The 20,678-nt window shown below is 43.7% G+C and overlaps 1 protein-coding gene and 1 long non-coding RNA gene across 3 annotated transcripts; one reads left to right on the top strand and one right to left on the bottom strand.

The window, feature by feature from the left end:
* Positions 1-9,294: 9,294 nt before the first annotated feature.
* On the bottom strand, positions 9,295-18,402 carry osr2 (odd-skipped related transciption factor 2). 2 transcript variants are annotated; one of them, XM_020524207.2, is made up of 4 exons: positions 17,984-18,402; positions 11,161-11,863; positions 10,178-10,277; positions 9,295-9,745 (listed from the first exon to the last, which is right to left on the bottom strand). In XM_020524207.2, exons 2-4 carry the CDS (start codon positions 11,817-11,819, stop codon positions 9,563-9,565), a joined length of 942 nt encoding a protein of 313 aa, XP_020379796.1. In that variant the 5' UTR covers positions 11,820-11,863; positions 17,984-18,402; the 3' UTR covers positions 9,295-9,562. The 2 variants fall into 2 exon arrangements, with proteins under 2 accessions (XP_020379796.1, XP_020379798.1); XM_020524209.2 differs by having other exon boundaries at positions 9,295-9,663.
* Positions 18,403-18,581: 179 nt separating this feature from the next.
* LOC125482970 lies at positions 18,582-20,141 on the top strand. The gene is made up of 2 exons (XR_007261988.1): positions 18,582-19,127; positions 20,018-20,141. It is a non-coding gene; the product is annotated as an uncharacterized LOC125482970 (long non-coding RNA).
* The last annotated feature ends 537 nt before the right edge of the window (positions 20,142-20,678 follow it).

The raw sequence follows: 20,678 nt of genomic DNA, 5'->3' as shown, positions 1-20,678 counted from the left end.
TGGAGTTCAGAAGAATGAGGGGAGATCTAATTGAGGTGTATAATATGATAAAGAGAATTGACAAAGTAGGAGCAGATATTTCCTCATATGGGGAAATCTAGAACAAGAGGTCATGGTTTCAGAATAAGAGAGATGGATTAAAAACAGAGATGAGGAGGAATTACTTTTCTCAAATGGTTGTGAATCTGTGGAATTCAATATCCCGGACTGTGATGGATACCAATACATTGAGTAAATTTAAGGAGGAGCGAGACAGATTTTTAATTGGCAATAGATTGAAGGGTTATGGACGATGGGCCAGAAAATGGAGTTGAGGTCAAGATGAGATCAGCCATGATCATAATAAACAGTGGAGAAGGGCCGAGGGGCTGAATGGCCTACTCCTGGTTCTTATGTTCAATCTCTCAAGTGGCCTTTCAAAACGAATGGGAGAGGGAAGTGAGAAAGGTGTGTAGCATGTGATACAGGTAGATAATGCCACTGAAGTCAGCTTCAGCACAGGACCAGCTAAAAAAAAATCAGGGAGGGGGACAATTTGAACAGTCCCCCAAGATTTATTTTGTGAATTTTAGCCCCCCCCCCCACCGCCCCCCCCCCCACCCCACTTCAGTACCGCCAGTCCCGTCAACACAAAGCTTTGAAAGTTGCTCCGAGTAGTTGCTCAGAAACTGGGACTGGGGAGTTGGCTCTGTCCTTTCTCTTTAAGGTAATAAATAAATAAGCGGTATTCTCCCAGAAAATGTATTTTAAATTAGATGTGATAGAGCGAGAAACCCGTGAGATAGTATGGAAGAAGGGTCTAGGCCCGAAACGTCAGCCTTCCTGCTCCTCTGATGCTGCTTGGCCTGCTGTGTTCATCCAGCTCTACACCTTGTTATCTCAGATTGTATGGTCACCTTGCTGACAGTGGGCTTCCCCCAGCGAGTTGATGGGGATGATTTACCTTTCATTCAGAAGCGCAGTCATTTAAATTCAATTCAACTTCAGAAGCTGTACACTGTCTCCCAGAATCGAGTTACAGCTGTCACTTGCAGTCAGCGTCTCTTGTCTATGTGTGTGTGTGTGTGTATGTATTTGTGTATGTGTGTGAAAGTGTGTGTATGAGTTTTTTGTGTGTGTGAGTGAGAAGTGCCTTTCAAAACTCAGAGATAACATCTCCGACAGGCTTCACTCGCTTTTCTCTTTAAAACTTTAATTTACGTTCAGTCAAGCTGTGCTTAACAACCTTTTATTTCTCCGAAGGCGAACTAATTAATAAAGATGCGAGGTATCACACATTCATAAATGTGCGGGCCACTGGGCGGAATCTGACGCTCAGGCCTCCGTGCAGTCCCTGCAGGAAGTTTCAAACAAGACTCTTCCCCTCTGCCTGCCCGTGTGTTCAGCAAATAGAACCGGCGCAGGTTCATGGCCACTCACTGATCTGTGAATCCACCTCACTGCTCAACCTCACTCAACAGCCCGAAAGAGGCTGTCCAGCCCGCGTTCTCTGTAAGAACTTCTTATCTCGTCCCAGTCTCCACCTCATGTGTATTCATTTGGTTCACTTCTCCATAAGTCTTGCGCCACGAAAACTCGCTCGGGTTTGTCAGTAACGTTCCTGTTACTCCTTCTAGACTTTCAGAAAGTGATGAATGGGTAGCATTAAGGATTCGTTGGCTTCCACCCTTGAAGGAGTAACAATTCCTCAAGGGCTACTCTGATTGAAAATGGAAGCAGAGAACTGTAGACATCTGAAATAAACACAGACAATGCTGGAGAAACTCAACAGGTCTAGCAGCATCTGTGGAGAGAGAAACAGAGTTAAGAGTAAGCGGATCAAGAGTTACGGGGAGAAGTCAAGAGAATACGGTTAAGAAATGTATCAGCCGCGACCGAATGGTTGGACAGATTCGATGGGCCGAAGAGCCTGATTCTGCTCCTGTATCCTGTATGGTCTTAACGTTTTGAGTCCACATTGAACTCAGTGTTAAAGGGTCTAGTGGGCAATGGTCATGTGGGGGGCAGGAGTTCTACGTTCAAATCCCACCTGTCCCGGGTGGTGTGTCTGAACAAGCTGCTTAAAATACTTCGATCTGTCTCCCTGGACTGGCAGAATGTTCCAGATCTCAACAATTAAACAATACAGAACCTGGTTCATGTAACCATTGACTAATTTCGGGATAAGCTGAAATCGTGTATTTGCATAAACACCGCAAGTTTTACTCAGAAAGTCGGGCAGAGGAGGAAGCACGTCCTCTGCATTCTGCCCAATCAAAGCTTTTGCAGGGTTGATTAGGAAAAGTGACTGAATAGGAATCTTATCGATTCTACTTCTATTTTCTTTAAGGTTCCATTTTAGACCTGTTTCATTCTCTTGTCTAATCCAGTATTCTGACCGTTGCGAATTGATCTGAAAGCACGCAGGGAGAGAAACAGTGAGCAAATGGTGTTGGCAGCGGACTTCGGCACCTCTTCCAACACATATGTAAAAATACAAGAGTTTTTAGTGATTTCTTTTAGAACAGGACAAGAAATGGTTCCAAATATATTCCTGAAGTTCGCTCTTTGAACCAGCCTAGTCTGTAACACTGCCTGTCGTTCAACAATGAGTTCCCACTCAGAATGATGAGACTTTGCTAGGTAACGGTACTCTCTCTGTTTAAATGCTATGTATCTCCTGCGTCTGTAGATTAGTACTAATTAAGCAATAGCAGTGATACAGTTAGATTGTGATAAAGCAAATATTTTCTTGGCAAGATATCTCATAGTTTCGAACTTAGCAATAGGAGAAAATGGTGATTTGTTTTAATCGGGTTTCTGATTGAATGAAAGACTTTCATTCATCTTGACTACAAAAGTTAACAACAAAAAGAAGCATAACTGGGGGTGAAGGGTAATGTTTATTGGAAGAAAAGATAGAAGGAGAATATAGGAGTTTAAATTGAATTGATCTCTGATTTATATAAAAATTGTTGTGTAAGCGTTAGGACTGGGGACAAGGTATGCCAGAGGAAGTTGTGCAGGCTGGTATAATTACAACATTTAAAGGGCATCTAGACAGGTATATGAATAGGAAGAGTTTAGACTGATATGGAACAAATGCTGGCAAATGGGACTAGATTAAATTTAGGATATCTGGTCAGCATGGACGAGTTGCACCGAAGAGTCTGTCTCCGTGCTGTACAACGCTGTGGCTCTATATCAAAACAGTGGTAGAACCTGCAAAATCACATTTGGACACTCGGGGAATGGGTAAAAAGTCCATCGAAGTTTATGGTGTGCAATTAGCCAACGGATTGTTGAAACATTTTCCAACGGACTCACCTGAATTTCGCAAACGCATCTAACTCACGAGTTGATTTGAATAAAGTGAAAGTAAAACATCTCCCTGCAGCCACCTACCTACCTATCCCACCTCCAATCTGTTCGCTTTATTTAAATGGCAACTTGGAAAATTTCCTCTCGTCGATATTTCCAAGGAAATCGGAATTCATGTTGAGGAAATTGGGACAACGAAAAAAATCCAGACAAAAAAATATCACGGCACAGCCGGGGGAGTCATTAGTTCATTGCGATTAGATTTCAAACTAGTTTCGTGGCGTGGAGATTATATTTATAACTCCGACCTGGTAACGTCCCATCAAAAATAACCAAAACAACACTGGTTTTGGCAACTCAATAGACACCACAGTTAGTCCCCATTTCACGGGAGAAGGTTCTGTGTGTTACTACTAATGAGGCATTGACCCTAGTTATACAGCATGCGTTTCTGATTTTAGCACACATGCGTCACTAAGGCTATATTTTTCCCTGAAGATTCCGGGCGATGGGTTTGGATTAAAATCACACAGGGCACTAGTTGTTGGATATTTGTCGATTATGCGTGGTAATGCCCATATTTACGTGTTTCGGCTGCAGTGTGTTTAATTGTCCACGAATATGCCGCTTCGAAGTGTCGGTTGACATAGCCAATGTTGTTAGACCCCATTGCCATGTATACCCTTGGGGGTCCTCTTTAAGGGAAATTGCATTGCGAAGAAAGTGCATTGTCTCCAGTTAATGCTTATGGGACGGTCAATAATACGACAGAACAAGAAGGCAAAGCGGTCTTGAGGAAACATTTCTCTTTCTGAACAGATTTACAGTCTCGATTCATTTGGCTGGCAGACAAAATCTAACCCAAGAAAAAGGCAGAAAGTGGGGGAGTGGGGAATCTAATCCGTACGTATTTCCCTATGAAGCTCCTACTTGCAATAGGAAAGTCAGCTCGTTTTCCTTAACATTAAATTGACACCCAGTCCTGATTCCCCAGGATGGTGCTTCAGCGTTTTAAGCGTTGAGGAAACTTTGACAGCAAATATGTTGTTGATCCGGAAAGGTCATGTTATTGTTTGAAGTGGATTGTGGCAGTTTAGCAATGCAATCTCCAAATCTCAGTTTAACATTAGGACCGCTGAGGTGACGTTTCCGGTCCCGTACATTCTGACGTTCCGGTGTGGGTTTCTCTGTAACACCAAAGACCCCCGTTCACGTAGATTGTTGTTTTGCCTCACTTGGGAAGGGAGTTTATCACATTCCCTGCTTTTCTTTTAAAAAAAACTTACCTCAAAATTGCAAACATCACACAAACAAGAGTTTCTGTCTGTATGAAATACGCATGGTATATGGGACATAAATCTATTGAGGAGTTTTGCAACTTTGACATGTAAGAATTTGGGTGTTCTAGTGACGAACACTCCCTGGGAGAGTAGACGTGTGAACGCTTTATGCATCCTCTGTGTTTGAGACATATCTGATACATTGCTGGTGCTATCAGCACATATGTAGCGTCTCGTACGTAACACGATTCTCTGCTTCAGCGCCTTTAGACAGCAGCCCTTGCTTGGTTGTGCGACAACCTCATGACAACATTGATCTGATCTCTATTCCACTAAAACGGTCGCGTTTGCATTAATACTTCTTCAACATAAGACCATGTCAGTTCAGAAATATCACCCCTGTTCCTCACTTCTTCCAAGAATTCGCTCAAACCAGTTCAGGAATCAACCAATTGAATGAATCAATTACCAACGAAATATTGAAAGTTATACTTCCACGGCCTTCTGCATTGAAAACACCGATTTGTGGAGGATTGAATTATTTATTTATAATTGAGAGTTATAGTTAAACCAGGAATGCTAGTTTATTTCAGCGATATTGTCACTTTCTTCTTAATTTAGTCTGCTTGCTTTGCATCTTTGATTCGAATAATCGAGGTTTCACCTCACATCCTATTTTATAGGTATATTTTTTAACCAATAATTCCAAATTATAATCTATGATTAAGAAAAAAAATTCTAGATGAGAGTCTTTATTAAATTGTATCTACCTTACAACACGAATTGCATTGATTTTCCAGGGGATAAAACTGATCTATCTCTAGTTTTGCATAAATGTGGTAAGCGGGAAAAAAGCAGTTATATGTCTACAAAGTTTTAAAAATAGACAATTCATTGAAAATGTAGCATTTTCAACTAATTTATTCATTTTCCTTTTGACCTCTAGCCGGAAAACGAATTAGGATGCATATAATACATGAAAACGAGCGGAAGCCTGGACATGTGGATTCCACCTCACCACCACCACCAACCACCACCCCACCAACCTCGCCCCCACCCCCCACCCCTGCCCATCTCTTTCTCTCTCTACAACGGTCATCTCAGTATTTGTGGCATTGCTGGCGTTTATCCCACTGTAGAGAAAGTCAAAACCTAACTGTTACAAATTTGCAGCGCATAAGTGGTCATCCAGCCCCGGGCAGATATATGCATTTCATCTGTTGTTTCGAACCTGTGTAATATCCTGCACTTAATTCTTTAACCTCAGCAAACAGTATTCTAAATCAACAGCTGGATGTAATTCAGGACACCATAACTGCTTTAAACATGTTTTTTTTTCCCCTTGGCCGATTAAATTGTATGTTTCTGTTAAATTCTTTGCGTCACAATCCTTTATGTCTCCATACATTTATAAGCGTATATGTCTATGAGCACGTACGCATATAATCTATACGTACCTATATGTGTACATTTTTTGCGCACAGATGTAGATATGTACCTTATTTTTATATGTACATATATACCTATGTTTACACATTTGAGTGCGCGCTGTGTATGTATCTACACATATCATCTCTATGTACTTATGTACTCGATGACGATGTACTCCTCGCACACGCACGAGAGTTCCTGTGCAACTGGCCTTTATTTTGTTGAAAAACTTAGATGTGCCCAGAATACATGACCTGCCTGCGGCAGGTTCTAACATTGACTTCCCTCCGTGCAGTTCCAATAAACTGAGGGTGTACCTGCGGGGTTCCAGAAACAGTTCACCATCACCTTCTCCAGGGTAACTAGGGATGGGTAACAAATGGGATGAGCCAGTGTTACCCACATACCACATACAAGGGCGGGGTAGGGTCGGGGAATGGGAGAACTAAGCGATGTTAACAAAGCCCTAGAAAATGCTTAGAAAGGCCAGTGAATGGTGACTACAAGTAAAATTTTCAAGAAAGTTCACTGACGCCAAGTAATATGGTTACTTAAAAAATACCAATGTTGTGGTCTGAACAACATTCATGTTATTCCATTACAGAGTCTTTGTTTACAAAGTGCATGTCTAAATGTTTAACATCATCCTTTCTAACAGATCATGTATTTAAGTCGAGCAAATATAAAAAGATACGTGGATTCAATTATCTATATCCTGAAAGTACACGCGTTCGTTTAAAGTCTATTGTGAGAAAGACAGAGACCACAGGAACTGGACTGGGTAAGCAGTTCTTCAGTAAGTAACTGTGATTTAATCAAGGCGCTTAGATTAAGTATTTATCAATTAAGTCAATGATGCTTGTCTGTTGGTGTAAAAACACCGGAGCAAAGATTAGTCAAAAGCGATCATAATTCGAAAATCGGCGTAAAATGATCAACTTAATGCAGTCAACTGAGTTTGTGAACAGTTCGTACAGTCTCAAAGGCTCTTGACATTAAGGAAGCCTCCCTTATTCAGTCTAAAGTAACGTCCAGTGTTCAAGGGTGGATGGTCATGGAAGGAAAATTTGAGTATTTCAGAGCCACATGAGGCCGTCCTGGGGGACATGAACTGCGGGTGGGGCCGAAGGGAGGGGGGCGCTGCCTGGAATGTTTATACAAGTCAAAGCAAGGCGTTGGGGATGTTCGCTGGAAACGAAGAACGTGCTTTTCAATCAATACGCCCACCCAAGAGCGAGTTCGGAACGCAGTTCAATGCAAGAGAGGCCGCTCTTCATTGGCGCTACAACACCAACTCACAGGTCAACACATTTTGAAGAATGCGTCTTTTTCTTGTCGGAAGCCTCATTCTCAGCAACCTCCACGTCCCACAACATCTCCCCCCACCTCCGGCCCCCAGCGCCCAAGTCCAATCCTTCAAGATAACCGCCGTATTTTTAACTACCTGTAAACTTCAGGAAAGCTGGAAGCAAAACTGAAAAGCGTGCGGAAGACACTCATTCTATATGTAACTCCCTGACGGGTTAAATTAAAACAATGACTAAAAACCGAAAGAACTGCGGATGCTGTATGTCAGAAACAAAAACAGAAATTGCTGGAAAAGCTCAGCAGGTCTGGCAGCATTCGTGGAAAGAAATCAGAGTTAGACCTCTTCTGAGGAAGGGTCATTCGATCTGAAACGTCAACTCTGATTTCTCTCTACAGATGCTGCCAGACCTGCTGAGCTTTTCCAGCAATTTCTGTTTTTGTGTAAATATGTTGAATGGTTGAATGGAGAGCATCAGTCAACAAATAGTTAATGACGTTATAGCACTTGTAGAACATTGTAGGCTGTGTAATTTAAACATCTTGCGCCAATGTTTTGGCTCTACGGTATCAGATGATTTATAGAGAGCCCGAACACTCTGATATATGAAGCACCTCTTTGCTACACTTTGCTGTACTTTTTAGTCTTCAAACCAATTATGGTATCAATTCACCAAAGTCGAATGTATTTACATTATAGCCTTCACAAGAGATTGCTCCTTGAGGAGAAAAAAAGTCGTATATTCCGCACCCACCCCCATTCAACCCTTTCAAGTTCAGTCTTCTCACTGTAATTACTGGCAACGATGGCAGCCCTGGTATTTGTTAATTGTAGAACAGTTATCGAGAGGATCAAGTGTAAATGCGCGAACCCGAGTGAGAAGTAAATATTGGGAGGTGTGGGATAGGAAATGGCAGTGAGAGGATTGTAGTTGTGTAAAGCAGGAAGGATGCTATTAGGTTCCTCCATGATACAGTGACAGCGAAAATCTAACATGGAGCTAGCGTTTGTTTTTTTTTCCGTTACCTCTCTTTTAATCTTATCTTCTCCGCTTTTATTTCAAAAATGTGTTTACTTTCGACTAATAGAGCAAAGGAAATCTTGCTCTCAGAGAAATTATGTCAAATTGTCAGAGCTATTCCCATTTTAGGTTTGGTCGGGGTGGTCTATGCTCCTCTGGTTGGAAGCTATTTCGTAAAACTGACGGTAGAACTAGACATCAGTCCAGAGAAGATTAAACATCAAGCAGGGGGGCCATCAGTTGCTGAACGATAAATGAAATGAAAGTTGGTTATGGGTGGAGGATACAGTGTGTACTGTCTACATTGGAATAGTCAAAATGAAATTGGGAGCTGTTTGTTCAGGTGTTCACTCTGTGGTATCCCAACCATCTTCTATCAGTAGCAAAACCTTCTCTACATTAACCCGTATCAATGGAACAGAAAATTACAGTCTCCCATGTTTTTGTGTTGTTGTGTCAAGCCCTTCACAACGTTAGGAGATGCGCAACGTGAGGGCTCGTGTACATTTTCATCCTGCAGTTAATGTTGTAGCTGACATGTTCCGGAGCTCCGCAGAATTAGTCCGAGAACTACTTGAGTGGGCATTCAATAAGCAACCTCCCGCTGTTGGCTGAGGATTGGGGCACAATTTAACGATTTGTAGTTTCCCCTCAAAAGCTGTCGCGACTTCAGGATTCGAGATCTTTGTCAATAAGCGGATGCACCCCGACACTATCATTAATTCCCGGTATAAAACAGGAAGAAATCCATTAATAGCCTTGAGAAACTCGGTGGGGAAGAATAAAAAAAGCGGAATAAGCTCCTCAGCCTCCTTGAACGTTTTGCTTTGAGACTGTTGAAAGAAATATTGTCAGTGAATTTTATTGTTTCGATCATGTATTTATCTTTCCCGGTGGGCGCTGTTTAGTTTTTGTCAGTGTCCATTAAGCCTAATTGGAACACAAAGTACAAAAGATGACATGATAAAAAGCATTTTATTATCATTATTCACATGCTTTCAATTTACCCCATTTGAGGATTGGACATAGAGCAGTATAAAAAATTTTATATACACGAAGATTCTGATTTGGACAGGGATATGTATAAAACAATTGAATTATATGGATGTGGCTATTGTCAGTTTTTTTCCCCTTTTTTGGGAAGGGGGAGGGCATATTTATTTATTTTATACAAGTATTCACAGCAAATTCAAGTAACGCGGAGTGGCTTGGCCGTCGGTTCGCTCAATATTCCGCCCGGGGAGTGTGAGTTAGGCTGTGCCGTCGCAGATCGCAGTTACGCCGGAATACTTTGCCACACTGTTCGCAATTGTAGGGCTTGATGTCTGTATGGGTAAGAAGGTGAGTTTTCAGATTACTTCTTTGATTAAACGTTCTTCCGCATGTGGGACATTTGTGAGGAGATTCCTGTTCAGATTTGAAGCAAGCAAAGGATTAATTCCTTTCTTTCGTTTTGAAACGAAAATAAAATACTGTGATCTCCTTTTAGCATTTACAGCGATCGCCCAGAAACCGTGGAACGATCGTACGCGTTGTACACAAAGTTTAATTTGTCATCTTAAAAGTCAACTGATAGTTCTATAGCTGACGTTTCATTAGAAGGTCCCTCATAAAAAGACTGAGCAGAAAAGATGTCCCGGTTCCCAGGACATTAGCGACAGACATAATGCACATTGCAAGCCCTGGATCATCTTATCTTTATAAATATGTTGCCGAGGGAGCAAAAATACTGGCCTCCCTCTCCCCTCGCCACAAAACTATGCAAGCTACCTCCCGCAGGACCTGTCAAACTTTATTCACACAGAGTCTGAATCCTTCGAAACTTGCTGTGGACCTTACCTGCATATGTAGCGTTTTGTGAACAGCTAAAGTCCTGGACTGGCAGAATCCTTTCCCACACTCCTGACACTTGAAAGGTTTCTCTTTGGAATGGATATACCTGCAAATGAAAGCAGTGGCAAACTCTCAGTAACGCGACCTTTACAGCTCCCTGGGTTCATGTATCTTTGCTGCTGTAGCCACTGAATGTAGCAGTTGTTATTGAATTTGCTGATGGCCGGGAGTGATCGGCTACCGATGCTCCACACCGCCCCCCTCTGGCCGGGGGAGAAGCTGCCGCACCACGCGGGCACAGCGCCCTCCACTGGCGGAGAGGCGCCACGCCGACAGCAGCATCAGGGACGCAGCACAGCGGGCGCCAAACACCCAGCCTCACCTCAAGGACACCAAGGGACCGCGAGAAGGTTCATATCTTATTCCCCAAATCACAGCTTCACTGCAATGGGCAGTCACTACTGCTGGACGGCAGGGAGAACGGTAGGAGATATAATAATCTCACCCATCTGAGCAGATGCCCGAAGATGGTTTTGTGATTCGTTTAGTCAATTCTGACATTTCTCGTATTTCTAACCATGTCCCAGCCCCGAGTTCTCCATTGCATTACATTTCACGTTGGTTTAATATCAAAACATTGGGGACGGCGGTGCAGTGATCAATCAGATCCGTACAATTACATTGCAAATGGAGATTTCCATTCGTGACAAATTAGGATGTATCCTTCTACAGAAAGCCCCCTAGAGAAGCCTTGATACCAACTTGGGGAGATGTGATGATCACACACTAAATCACATGACAGCATTTGTCCTCCGTGAGAGAGAAGCAGTACCAGGCATCAGGAGAGGATTATTTCAGGATTCACGATGCTGCAATGTTTGGTGCAGTGTGTGTGTGTGTATGTGTGCGCGTGTGTGTATGTGTGTATGTGTATGTGTGTGTGTATGCGTGTGTGTGTGTGTGTGTGGCTATGGAGTGTCTGCACCAACCTGTGATCTCTCAGATGATCCTGTCTTCTGAAGGCCTTGTGGCAGATATCACACGTGTAGGGCCTCTCGTCTGTGTGGGTCCTCTCATGTATGAGGAGGTTGTAGGATTTTGTAAAATGCCTGCCGCAGAACTTGCAGATGAATTCCTTTTTGGTCTTGGAGGGTAGCCTACCCCTGGAAGGTTTCCTGTCCAGGGTGACTTTACCAACCTCCCCGTGAGAGCCTCCGACCCCGGCGCTGAGCTTTGGAAAGTCTCCAGGCTTTGGCGGGTCCTCCTGTGTGGCCGCCAGCGCCAGGTTGGCAAAGTCAAAGCGGGGCCGCTCCTTTTGCAGCGAGGGCAGGACGTGGGCGAGGCTCCCTTGCTTGGGGTGGAAGACGTGAGCGCTGAAGGGCAGCGCCGGGAACGGGAACCTGCCGTCCACGAAGCCTTGTGCGGCGGCCATCTCGGTGAAAGTCGACCTGGCGATCCCGTGAAGGTGAGGATAGCCCAGGGTAGTCCACTGGTTCATGTGCATGGTCTGGACGGTGCTGAGGCCATACAAACCCTGCAGCTGGTCCACGGCCGATGGGAAAGTGTTCACCGCCCTCAGGAACGAATAGTTTGTCAGCTGCAGCGGTGGATGCAGGGGGATAGGAGCGGGCAAAGTCTTACTTCCCATTTCAGTCGAATAGGCAACACTTCTGTACAATTCCTCGGCCAAGCCTAGAAAGAACCGAGAGAGACAGAGACAGACACACCATTTAATTATAGCACATGCGTGAAGCTTTCGGGTGCTACTCCTGACAGTCATTATTATTATTTTTGCATAATACTTGGAGGAAATCTGACCAGCAATTCGATCCCTAAAAGCTCCGGAGAAAGTTGATTTGGGCGTCTTGGGGAGTAGATGCTGCTAAGGTCCATCTTCAGTTCCACAGAATTCAAACCGATGATGAAAATGGTTTAAGTCCAGGGGGTCCCCAATATTTTGCATCCTCCATTATTGTTTATGTTCAATTCAGCTGAAGGACAATTAAAACTGCTCAGATATAAAACAACAGAGGGGCCAGGGAGGAGCAATTGAGCGCTTGACCCTACCTTGATGTGCAAAAAGCTGCATCCCTGAAACTATTTTTTAAAAAATCTAACATGAACTACACAGTCAGCGCCCAGGGTCCTGACTTTGAGATTTTTTTTATCGTCTCTGAAGAGATACAGAAAACGTTTCAAAGTGAAACTGTCCTCTGATTAACAAGATCCCGTTTTATTTCTCTATCCACAGAGGCTGCTAGATCCGCTAAGTCTTCTCAGCAACTTCCCTCTCTAGTTCGGGCTCCCAGCATCCGCCGTGAAATTATTTGGTTGCTTTTAAAACGAAAAGGACTGGAAACGACAACAGACAAGAAAGGAGAGTAACGTATTTCTACAGGGTTCTCTGAGGGAGCAGGGCCCGTGCAAAAATTGTCTGCCGTGGGGGAGAAATCTGAGCCCTCATCATTTTAACTTTACGAGCTGCTCTGAGGAGTTCATAAACACGCTACCAACACAAATAAAGTCGGGACATCTCCAAATGCAGAGAGGCAAATAAAAGTTTCTTTCCGACCATCGTATTAGGTGGAGCGGGGGGGGGGGGTGGGTTCCTTTCCATCGTTACATTGAGAATATATCAACCGCAAAAGTTAACCTACACAGAGAGAGAGAGAGGGAGAGAGACAGAGAGATTTTCCACTTTCTCCAGCATGCAGTCGCCTTTTCTTCTGGTTTATTTTTGTTGACGGGGGTCTGTGAGAAACCGCGAGGCCAGTGTCACGGCCCCCTCCCCCCGGGGAGGGAGACTCAGCTGGATTCGGGTTTACGGGCTCAGGGCTGAGTTGGTTATTTTTCTTTATTCAAGGAGCAACTCATTCATCAAGATAATTGAAAGGTAAAAGGGCAACACTTCACTGGCACCCCACACTCTTAGCAACCTCACTTGTCGGCTGCAACCGAGTGAAACATGTTTGTTTTACTGGAGAGGGAGAGAGGGAATTTTAGCTCAAGTGCTACTTTGGAAAAAGATCAGAAATATTTTATACGTTGTTAAAAGGCGATGGGATGTTCATATCTCAGCACTGAAAGACTTTTATTGAATAGAATAGCCTGTAACCTCTGCATTAACCGGAGGAAAATTTAAAATCTTCACTGTTTCAAATCCTGTATAAGTGCCGTATTCCTGACTGTCACATTATTTTACCTTACAGGGTTGGCCCTTGTATCAAATAATTCAGGTGAAGGTTGAAGCAGTGTTTGGAGGATTAGCTCAAAAGTGGGGTGTAATCTGCGCTTGAATTGGAGTAAGTTTCGGAAGTAAACAGGACTCACTGATTTATTAAAATCGTGAATCTTGGTCTTTGTTTTACACTGTTTAGAAGTCTGGAGGGTTGGTCGCAGAGATTCCAACTCCTCGGCAAAGCACGGAAAGGAAACGGGAGTCTGTGTTCAATAGAAGGTCCGAACAACTTTCTTCACAGCACGGAAAATGTTGCAAGATTTTGGCGAACATCAGGACGAATGTAACAAGTCGTCACGAGTATCAATGCCCCCGGGGGTTTATTTATCTCTGTCTCTCCCTCTTTTTCAAATCACATTCTGTCTGATGGTCCAGATTTAGATCTGCGCACCTCCCTTCCCCCTCACCTTTTCAAACACAAACTCTTCATTTCAGTTTAGATTGAATTCCTTTGCACTGACCTGGAAGAACCCAGCCGATTATATCGGGCCCTGTCAACTTTCTGTTCACAGAATTATCCCCTGATCCCTTTTGGGGGAGTTGGGGGGGCAGGGTGTTGGTATCTGCTATTTGTCCAGGCCCGTCTCCTCACCAATAAGTCATGCTTATCAATTGCAAACTTCTAGTAACTTTATTGACCGGTTTAAAACGTCGTATTGCTAATTGATTCCTTCATGGCGATACAATCGCTTTTGGGAATGCCAATCCCATTGTCTTTACAAAGGCCTTTCTAACTCTGCTTTCATCTACCAACTCAGAGATTCACCGGGCACGTCAAGTGAAATTATGTTTTTACTTTGAGTATTCGGGATAATTCGTCTTGAAGATTCTTCATTTAGAAATCGGGCAATTTAACGAAAGTGGGTTAAATGAAGAGGGAGACTGTGATTAAATGCTAAATTAGAATATGGACTCCAAAATAGTGGGCTTGATTAATTAAAATCAAAACACCGCCTTTGCACACCTTCAACAGCAAGCTGTTCCTAATAAATCACACTGTGTGTACTATTTTTCTCTAACACGTTACACAACAAACAATCTACTAATACGATCTGAGTTCTAAGGGCAGGCCCTAATGTGTTCCTATCAGAAATCAGGACTGAAGGTAAACCCTTTCTTCCTCAGTGTACACAGCACTGAGCTGGGGACGAGCCCTGTTTTAGTTTAGCTCTCTAGGCGAAGTCAGAGAAATCCCTCGTTGCCCTGTGACTTAATGAGGTGTGTTTGTGTGACTATCAGAGAGTTTAGTTCTAAGCAGTGAAGCGAAAAAACAGTTTCTCCTCCTTTAAAAGGAATTGGTTCAGCCTATTCCTAGAGGAGGATTCTCTCCAACCCACATCCCAGTACCTTAATCCGAACGCCTGCAGCTAACAGCATCTCACCCGCTATATTCCTGTGTCTCAGCACCAATGCTCATTGCCTTAAACCTACACAAGGCTAAGGTCCTCATCCTCTGCAACTTGTGGTAATTATCAGTGTATCAAACTTCTCATAAAACACCGTCTGAACGTCAACCCCCACCTCCGCCACTCTCAATAAAAAAAATCTTGACAATTTAGGTCAGGCATGATTTTACAGATTGCACATGGCAACCCCGCGGTGGGGGTGGGGTTGGGTGGTTAGTGTGCTGTGGGTGGAAGAGACTAAGTGGGTGGGAAGCTTGGTGCAACTAAGGTGTCATTTTATTCGTAGGCCTGAAACAAATGTGATCCAAAGTTATCTAACGTTACACAGCCCGTGACCAAATTAGGTGTAACACACTGAATATATCTCCCAAATTACCAGGATGGTGGTATGAAGTGTTTTCTCGTTTTCTGATGTGTGCGCGTTTGTTACTTTCACTCGCGTTTTGAAGTGGTGGCCCAGAAACCCACTTGTGTCAGCTTCCTATCGCTAGTCTCAGCGGTCTAGTCACTAACCAGAAACCACACTCTGTTCTGCCTTAGTTTGCTGTCTGTAGTACACCAGGTCGGCTTGTTTAATGCAATCTCTAACGTTAGCGGCGTCATTACACGGGCTAGGCAAATTGCTTCGCAGTTTAATCCCCATAATTTTGACAAATCACCCATCATCACCGATTCCTCTAACCGTACGTTTGCACCAACTAAATCGGGAAATGACACCGAGCTGTACTCCCCAGTTACAAGATTAAATGCTTTCAGTTTCTGTAAAAGAAGAGAACCCAGACGGAGAATAGATTGCAAGGCGCGCTCTCCAGAGTGTTTTAAACTTCAGTCAACTCTTTTTTTTTCGCCCTCTCTTCTGTGGGAAATATTGTAATGTAATGCAATCCTGAAACCAGCTGTAAAACAGCGAGGCAGATGCATTGAAGAGTTACAGGAAAGTCCCGGCAGCTTCTCTCCACTTTTCGGAGTTTAGTCTGGCATTTGTGGGTCCGCTTTGATACCCGAGAGAATTCCCAAAATGCGATATATGGCTACTCCCTGCTCGTCCTACAGTGAATAACACGGATATGCCAAGCTAATCCTTAAAGACACTCGATCAAATCTATTAATTTTATTTTTAAATCTGTAAAATCAGTTCGAATCTTAAACCTAACTAGGCGCGACTTAAGTTCAATTTACTCTGTCAGTAGCCATCCAGGTAATACACACTCATATAAACCAGGTGCCTCTTTTAATGTACAAAGTCACTTTGTATCTATATTTACGAGGGAACCGAGAGTTCAATGGCACAGTGGACCAGAAGGACAGATTTTTTAAAAGAACAATAATGTTTTAAGAATTTGAAGAGTACTTCCTCCAGTCATTTTAGCAAAACGACGGTCGTGATCAGTTAATTATCTTAAAACAAGCTACAGTTAATGTCACAATATTAGAACTACGAGCTTAAAGAAGTTAACGTGCGCGCACGTCTCCTTCCACAATCCAAAATGCAATGGTCTCCATATTGAGGAGCATTCTCTGGGATATGAGGGAATTATTAAATAAATTATAGAGGATGCAACATATTTACGGACTGGAATGGCTCGGATCGGTTCGAAAATCGCTCTGGCGGACGGGGAGCTCTTTTTTAAACAGCGGCTCTTCTCAACTTGTCATTATCTATTGGAAAATGAGCACAAACTGGTCACTTCATTATTCTTCTACTTGTCCTACTCTTGTCAGGTTGCCTGAGTGAATGAAGCTGAGAAGGAGGGGGGAGGGTATAACAGCAAGGGAAGGAGAGGGAATAAGGCTGACGGCCGATGGAGCGAGGAAATGGTGATTTGCCCAGTTCCTGGCCTTTCCCAGTGTCAACGTGTGAGGTCACAACTGTGTAACTTCACCAAAGAGCCCTCCCTATCTCTGTAATCCCAGCACCTGAAGGTAGAGACTCAGCAGCCCCCCCGGGCAATGTCGCTGTGCAATTTAACTCCATCCTATTGACAGGGGACAGGGGCTGTGGGGTACGGAAAGTAGGAGTGGGTGGAAGAGTTAATCGTGTACGATTAAAAAATATACTGGAACTAGAGAGTGAAAGCAAACAAGTACGACGAGGCTTTTTTTCGCTAGTTCCAGTATTCTAATTATGGTTCTCTGAACTGGTACCGTTCACATGGAGTGAAGGGCAACCAATACCCAGCACTGAGCACTTTCACCTCCTGGTTGGTGGTGATTTCTGAGAGTCCAGCTGTTGCTAAGTTGCCAACCGAAGCTCAAACACGAGCATTGCTTTGACAATATTTCAGAAACGTAAAAGGTAGAAAATCTCTCTAAATTTAAGGGGAGGGGGTGTGCAATTCATAATAATCGTGGGCCAGATTGGACAGCAGAGATCACGCAAAAGCTGTCTGCCCCACTCTGAGGTGCATTTGAGATTAGGTTCGTTCTCATGCTCCTACACACATCTGTAAAGATCCCATTAACTTCTCCACTGTCACTGAAATACATTACTATGCAACAAAAGGTGTTTTCGCGCTTCCTGTTGCTCGTAGCGAATAATTTTGCTCCCCTTGAGCCACCGACTGTCTCTCTCTCTCTCTCTCTCTCACACACACACACACACACATACACAGACATAGAGGCACAAGTCCGCTATCCACAGTTTGAACTGCTCTGGGTCGATGTCGGCTTTAACTTTGTTTGGGTTCCGGCCCTTCAATGAAGAGAGGTAAGGGCCGAACACGTCGAAACCAATCTCAGATTTCAATATGTACAGCGCTTACACAGCCACACACTCTCTCTCACACACACAGTCACTCACACACACACACGCACACAGACACACACACACAGACACAAACACAGACACTCTCTCTCACACACACACACACTCACACACACACAAACACTCTTACACACAAACACACACACACACACAAATAGAAATCGGGCACAAATTATGAGCTGCAGGAATTGTGCAAATAAATATTGATGTTCAACTCCTGTTTAAAAGAGAACTCCCTTAAACGCCATTACAAACACGAGAAAATCTAATTTATCTCAAAAGGGGTTTGCGTTGAGATTCCTAATCCCCTCAGAATTGCACTTTCCTATTTATATTCATTGATGCGATATTTCAGCCACGCTCACCCCCACCCACCCACTCACCCACCCACACACAATCCTTACCCGGTGTTTCACAGCTGAGCCCCAAAGTTTCCAACGGTTTCAGCGCTGGGTAAAGACCAGAAGAGGTCGTGTTTGTATGTGTGCGGGTGTTTCTTTTTTAACCTGTATGGTATTAATCCCATAGAGTCAAGGGTGCGACATCCAAACTCGGGCCACTCAGAAGTTCTGCAGTTTGTCCCTGCGAGGCGTCTGCATGCTCCCGCCTTGTCCTGCAGCAACTGCGGGAGGGTGCGTGTTACAAAACAAAAATAATCCCGGACTTTGCGGGAAATCTGCTCGGGAGCTGCTGCTCTTCCGCTGCGTTCCGAATTCCCTCTGAACTCACTCTCCAACTTCCATCAAATTTCACTGCAGCTCAGCGCCTGCGCACAGACAGGGGGGCTGATTAACTCCAGCAGAGATTCCTGCCATTGCCTCAGTCTCAGCAATGTGTTTACTTTCTGTTTGGATGGCAACACATCCTTAAAGGCGCGGCTTTCTCTTTTAAAAAAAACACAGACGCGATTTGTCCAGGGGTCAATCCTAGGGAGAGGGGGAGGTTTTTTTGGGGGGGAGGGCGAGCGATGGGTAAATGTGGGTAATCCGTAGCCAAAATAAAAGTTACCTCATTAAAATGAGTCAAAATTGAAAGGGGGAGGAGGCAGAGCGTGGAAGAAGGGGTTTCCGATGCAGGGGGTTGCTGACCATGAAGGGATTAAATCTAGATTGGGCATTGCAATTTCTGGACGAATAGGACAGGATTTGGAAATAATGGATACAAGAAAATCCCATTCATTTCACTGTTTGAAGAAACTTCATCGCACCGCTGAAGACAGGGCGCAACCGTAGCCTGTGTCCCCGTCCCGTGGGACCCACGAACACGCAGGTTACCGAGGAGGGGACACGACAATGGGGAGCGACTACCTGCCTAAATCATCTGTGTAAAAATATTTCAACCCCTCCCCTTCCCTCCGCTCCCTGCTTCCCTCACTACCCTCTACCAAACCTTCCTCAACTTCCCAAAGTGAACGGACGATCCTCTTCAGCTGTTTGTACATTTCCGCTTTCTTTACCTGTTTACCAACAATAACATTCATTTTGATGTCTTTCACACAGTCCAGTGTTTTGTGTGCGTACTGATGGCATTTAATCGCTTGGCGATTTTGTAAGCATTCTTAAATTCACTTGAAACTTCAGATGGGGCGTTTTATATATAGTGTTAAAGCAGGAACTTCAACACCTGCTCGAAATTACAAATGATTCCTCTTAAAATTAGGTTAGTTTCAAGTGCTCTGAGAGTTTGATTGGATATCTGTTGTATTATAAAATGTTGCAAGCGATCGATGTATCTGAACAACAACCTAAATGAATCTCTAAGAGAAGCGGGTGTCTTCCCACCGTCTCTCTCTCTCTCTTCTCTCTCTCTAGTTACAGAATGGCATTTTGTAGCCAACGTACTTACCTGAACGCACCGTGTAAACTTCCCCAGATCCAAAGAACTGACGCATTGCCCTTGCAAGAAAAATCCTACCTTTTGTTTTTTTTTGTTGTTGTTGTGGAAATTTGGAACTATAGCAGAATCGTTTTATTTTAAACGTTTGTATTTAAATATTGTGAAGCGCCTGAACTGACAGAATTTGAGATCATTTCAAGGAAAGTATTAACTAATGGTTTTAAAATCATCTCCTTCATACAGAGCTAGGCGGAATGTTTTGCTTTAAACCGGTGTAATCCACTCTTTCAGACGAAAATCTCAAATCATTCAAAAGCGTCCTATTTCCCCCTTGGCAGATGATCCACGAAACACAATATCCAAAGGCCCGGTTAGTTCAATGAAAGCTACACAGTGAACACTCGAATAGCACTTGTTAAAAAAATCGATCTGAAGCTTCATTTAACGTCGTACACCGGTGGATTTTACACACTTGGTCGCTGCGATTCACTCACTGGAGGGAACTTGTCCGGCGTTCGTAGGGCGCGCAAGTTACACCGTCTCACTTTTAAAATACAAGTCTGTCATTGAGACTTATTCAATATGCTTTTTTCCCCCCACAGGAATGTCACACCACGTTAGAGCAAAGGCGAAAAGACGTGATGGTTAAGCAGGAGGACTTGCGGGGCTGAGAAAACGGAAGGCAATGAAACCTTACCAAATTAAATATCTGGTAATGAAACAAAACGTGGGCGAAGCCTTTGAGATTAATCTGTCACATAGTGTATTTTTAGACTGTGTTCTGTTTGCAACAGGAGTTGGGGATGATGGGGAGATTGGTAAGATTTGACAACAAGAAACAAGGCGCTGTCAATCTGTTTTGAAAAATGTTACTGTGGTGTGTGTGTTTGTGTTTGGAAGCGGACTGCTATTACGTAGACTCACATGTCCTTGATGTGTCCTTGTAACCTCAGAGAGAGCAAGTTGTCATAGTCCCCAGCGCCTTCACCCTGCCTCCCTCGAAGTGATGTCCAGATATCTGCAATTTTCAGGTTGATTTCCTTTGTGATATTTCCCAGGGATCTGGGTGTAGATCCCACTGATTTAGCAACAAGATGAACGATTGCATTGGCAATCTTTACTTGAGTTACAGGCTTATCAAATAAATTTGGCTGGACCTCAAACATTTAATTTTGCATACACCTTATATCAGGTGACAGCACGCCCCCGTTATTTTTACAGTGTAGCGTTTTGCTGCGAAATAGGAACTGTCGTCAATGAAAC

The sequence above is a fragment of the Rhincodon typus genome, chromosome 4 (assembly GCF_021869965.1).
Source record: "Rhincodon typus isolate 14 chromosome 4, sRhiTyp1.1, whole genome shotgun sequence".
NCBI lineage: Eukaryota > Metazoa > Chordata > Chondrichthyes > Orectolobiformes > Rhincodontidae > Rhincodon > Rhincodon typus.
The sequence above is the reverse complement of the archived record's forward strand: the minus strand, read 5'-3'. Positions and strand labels throughout refer to the sequence as shown.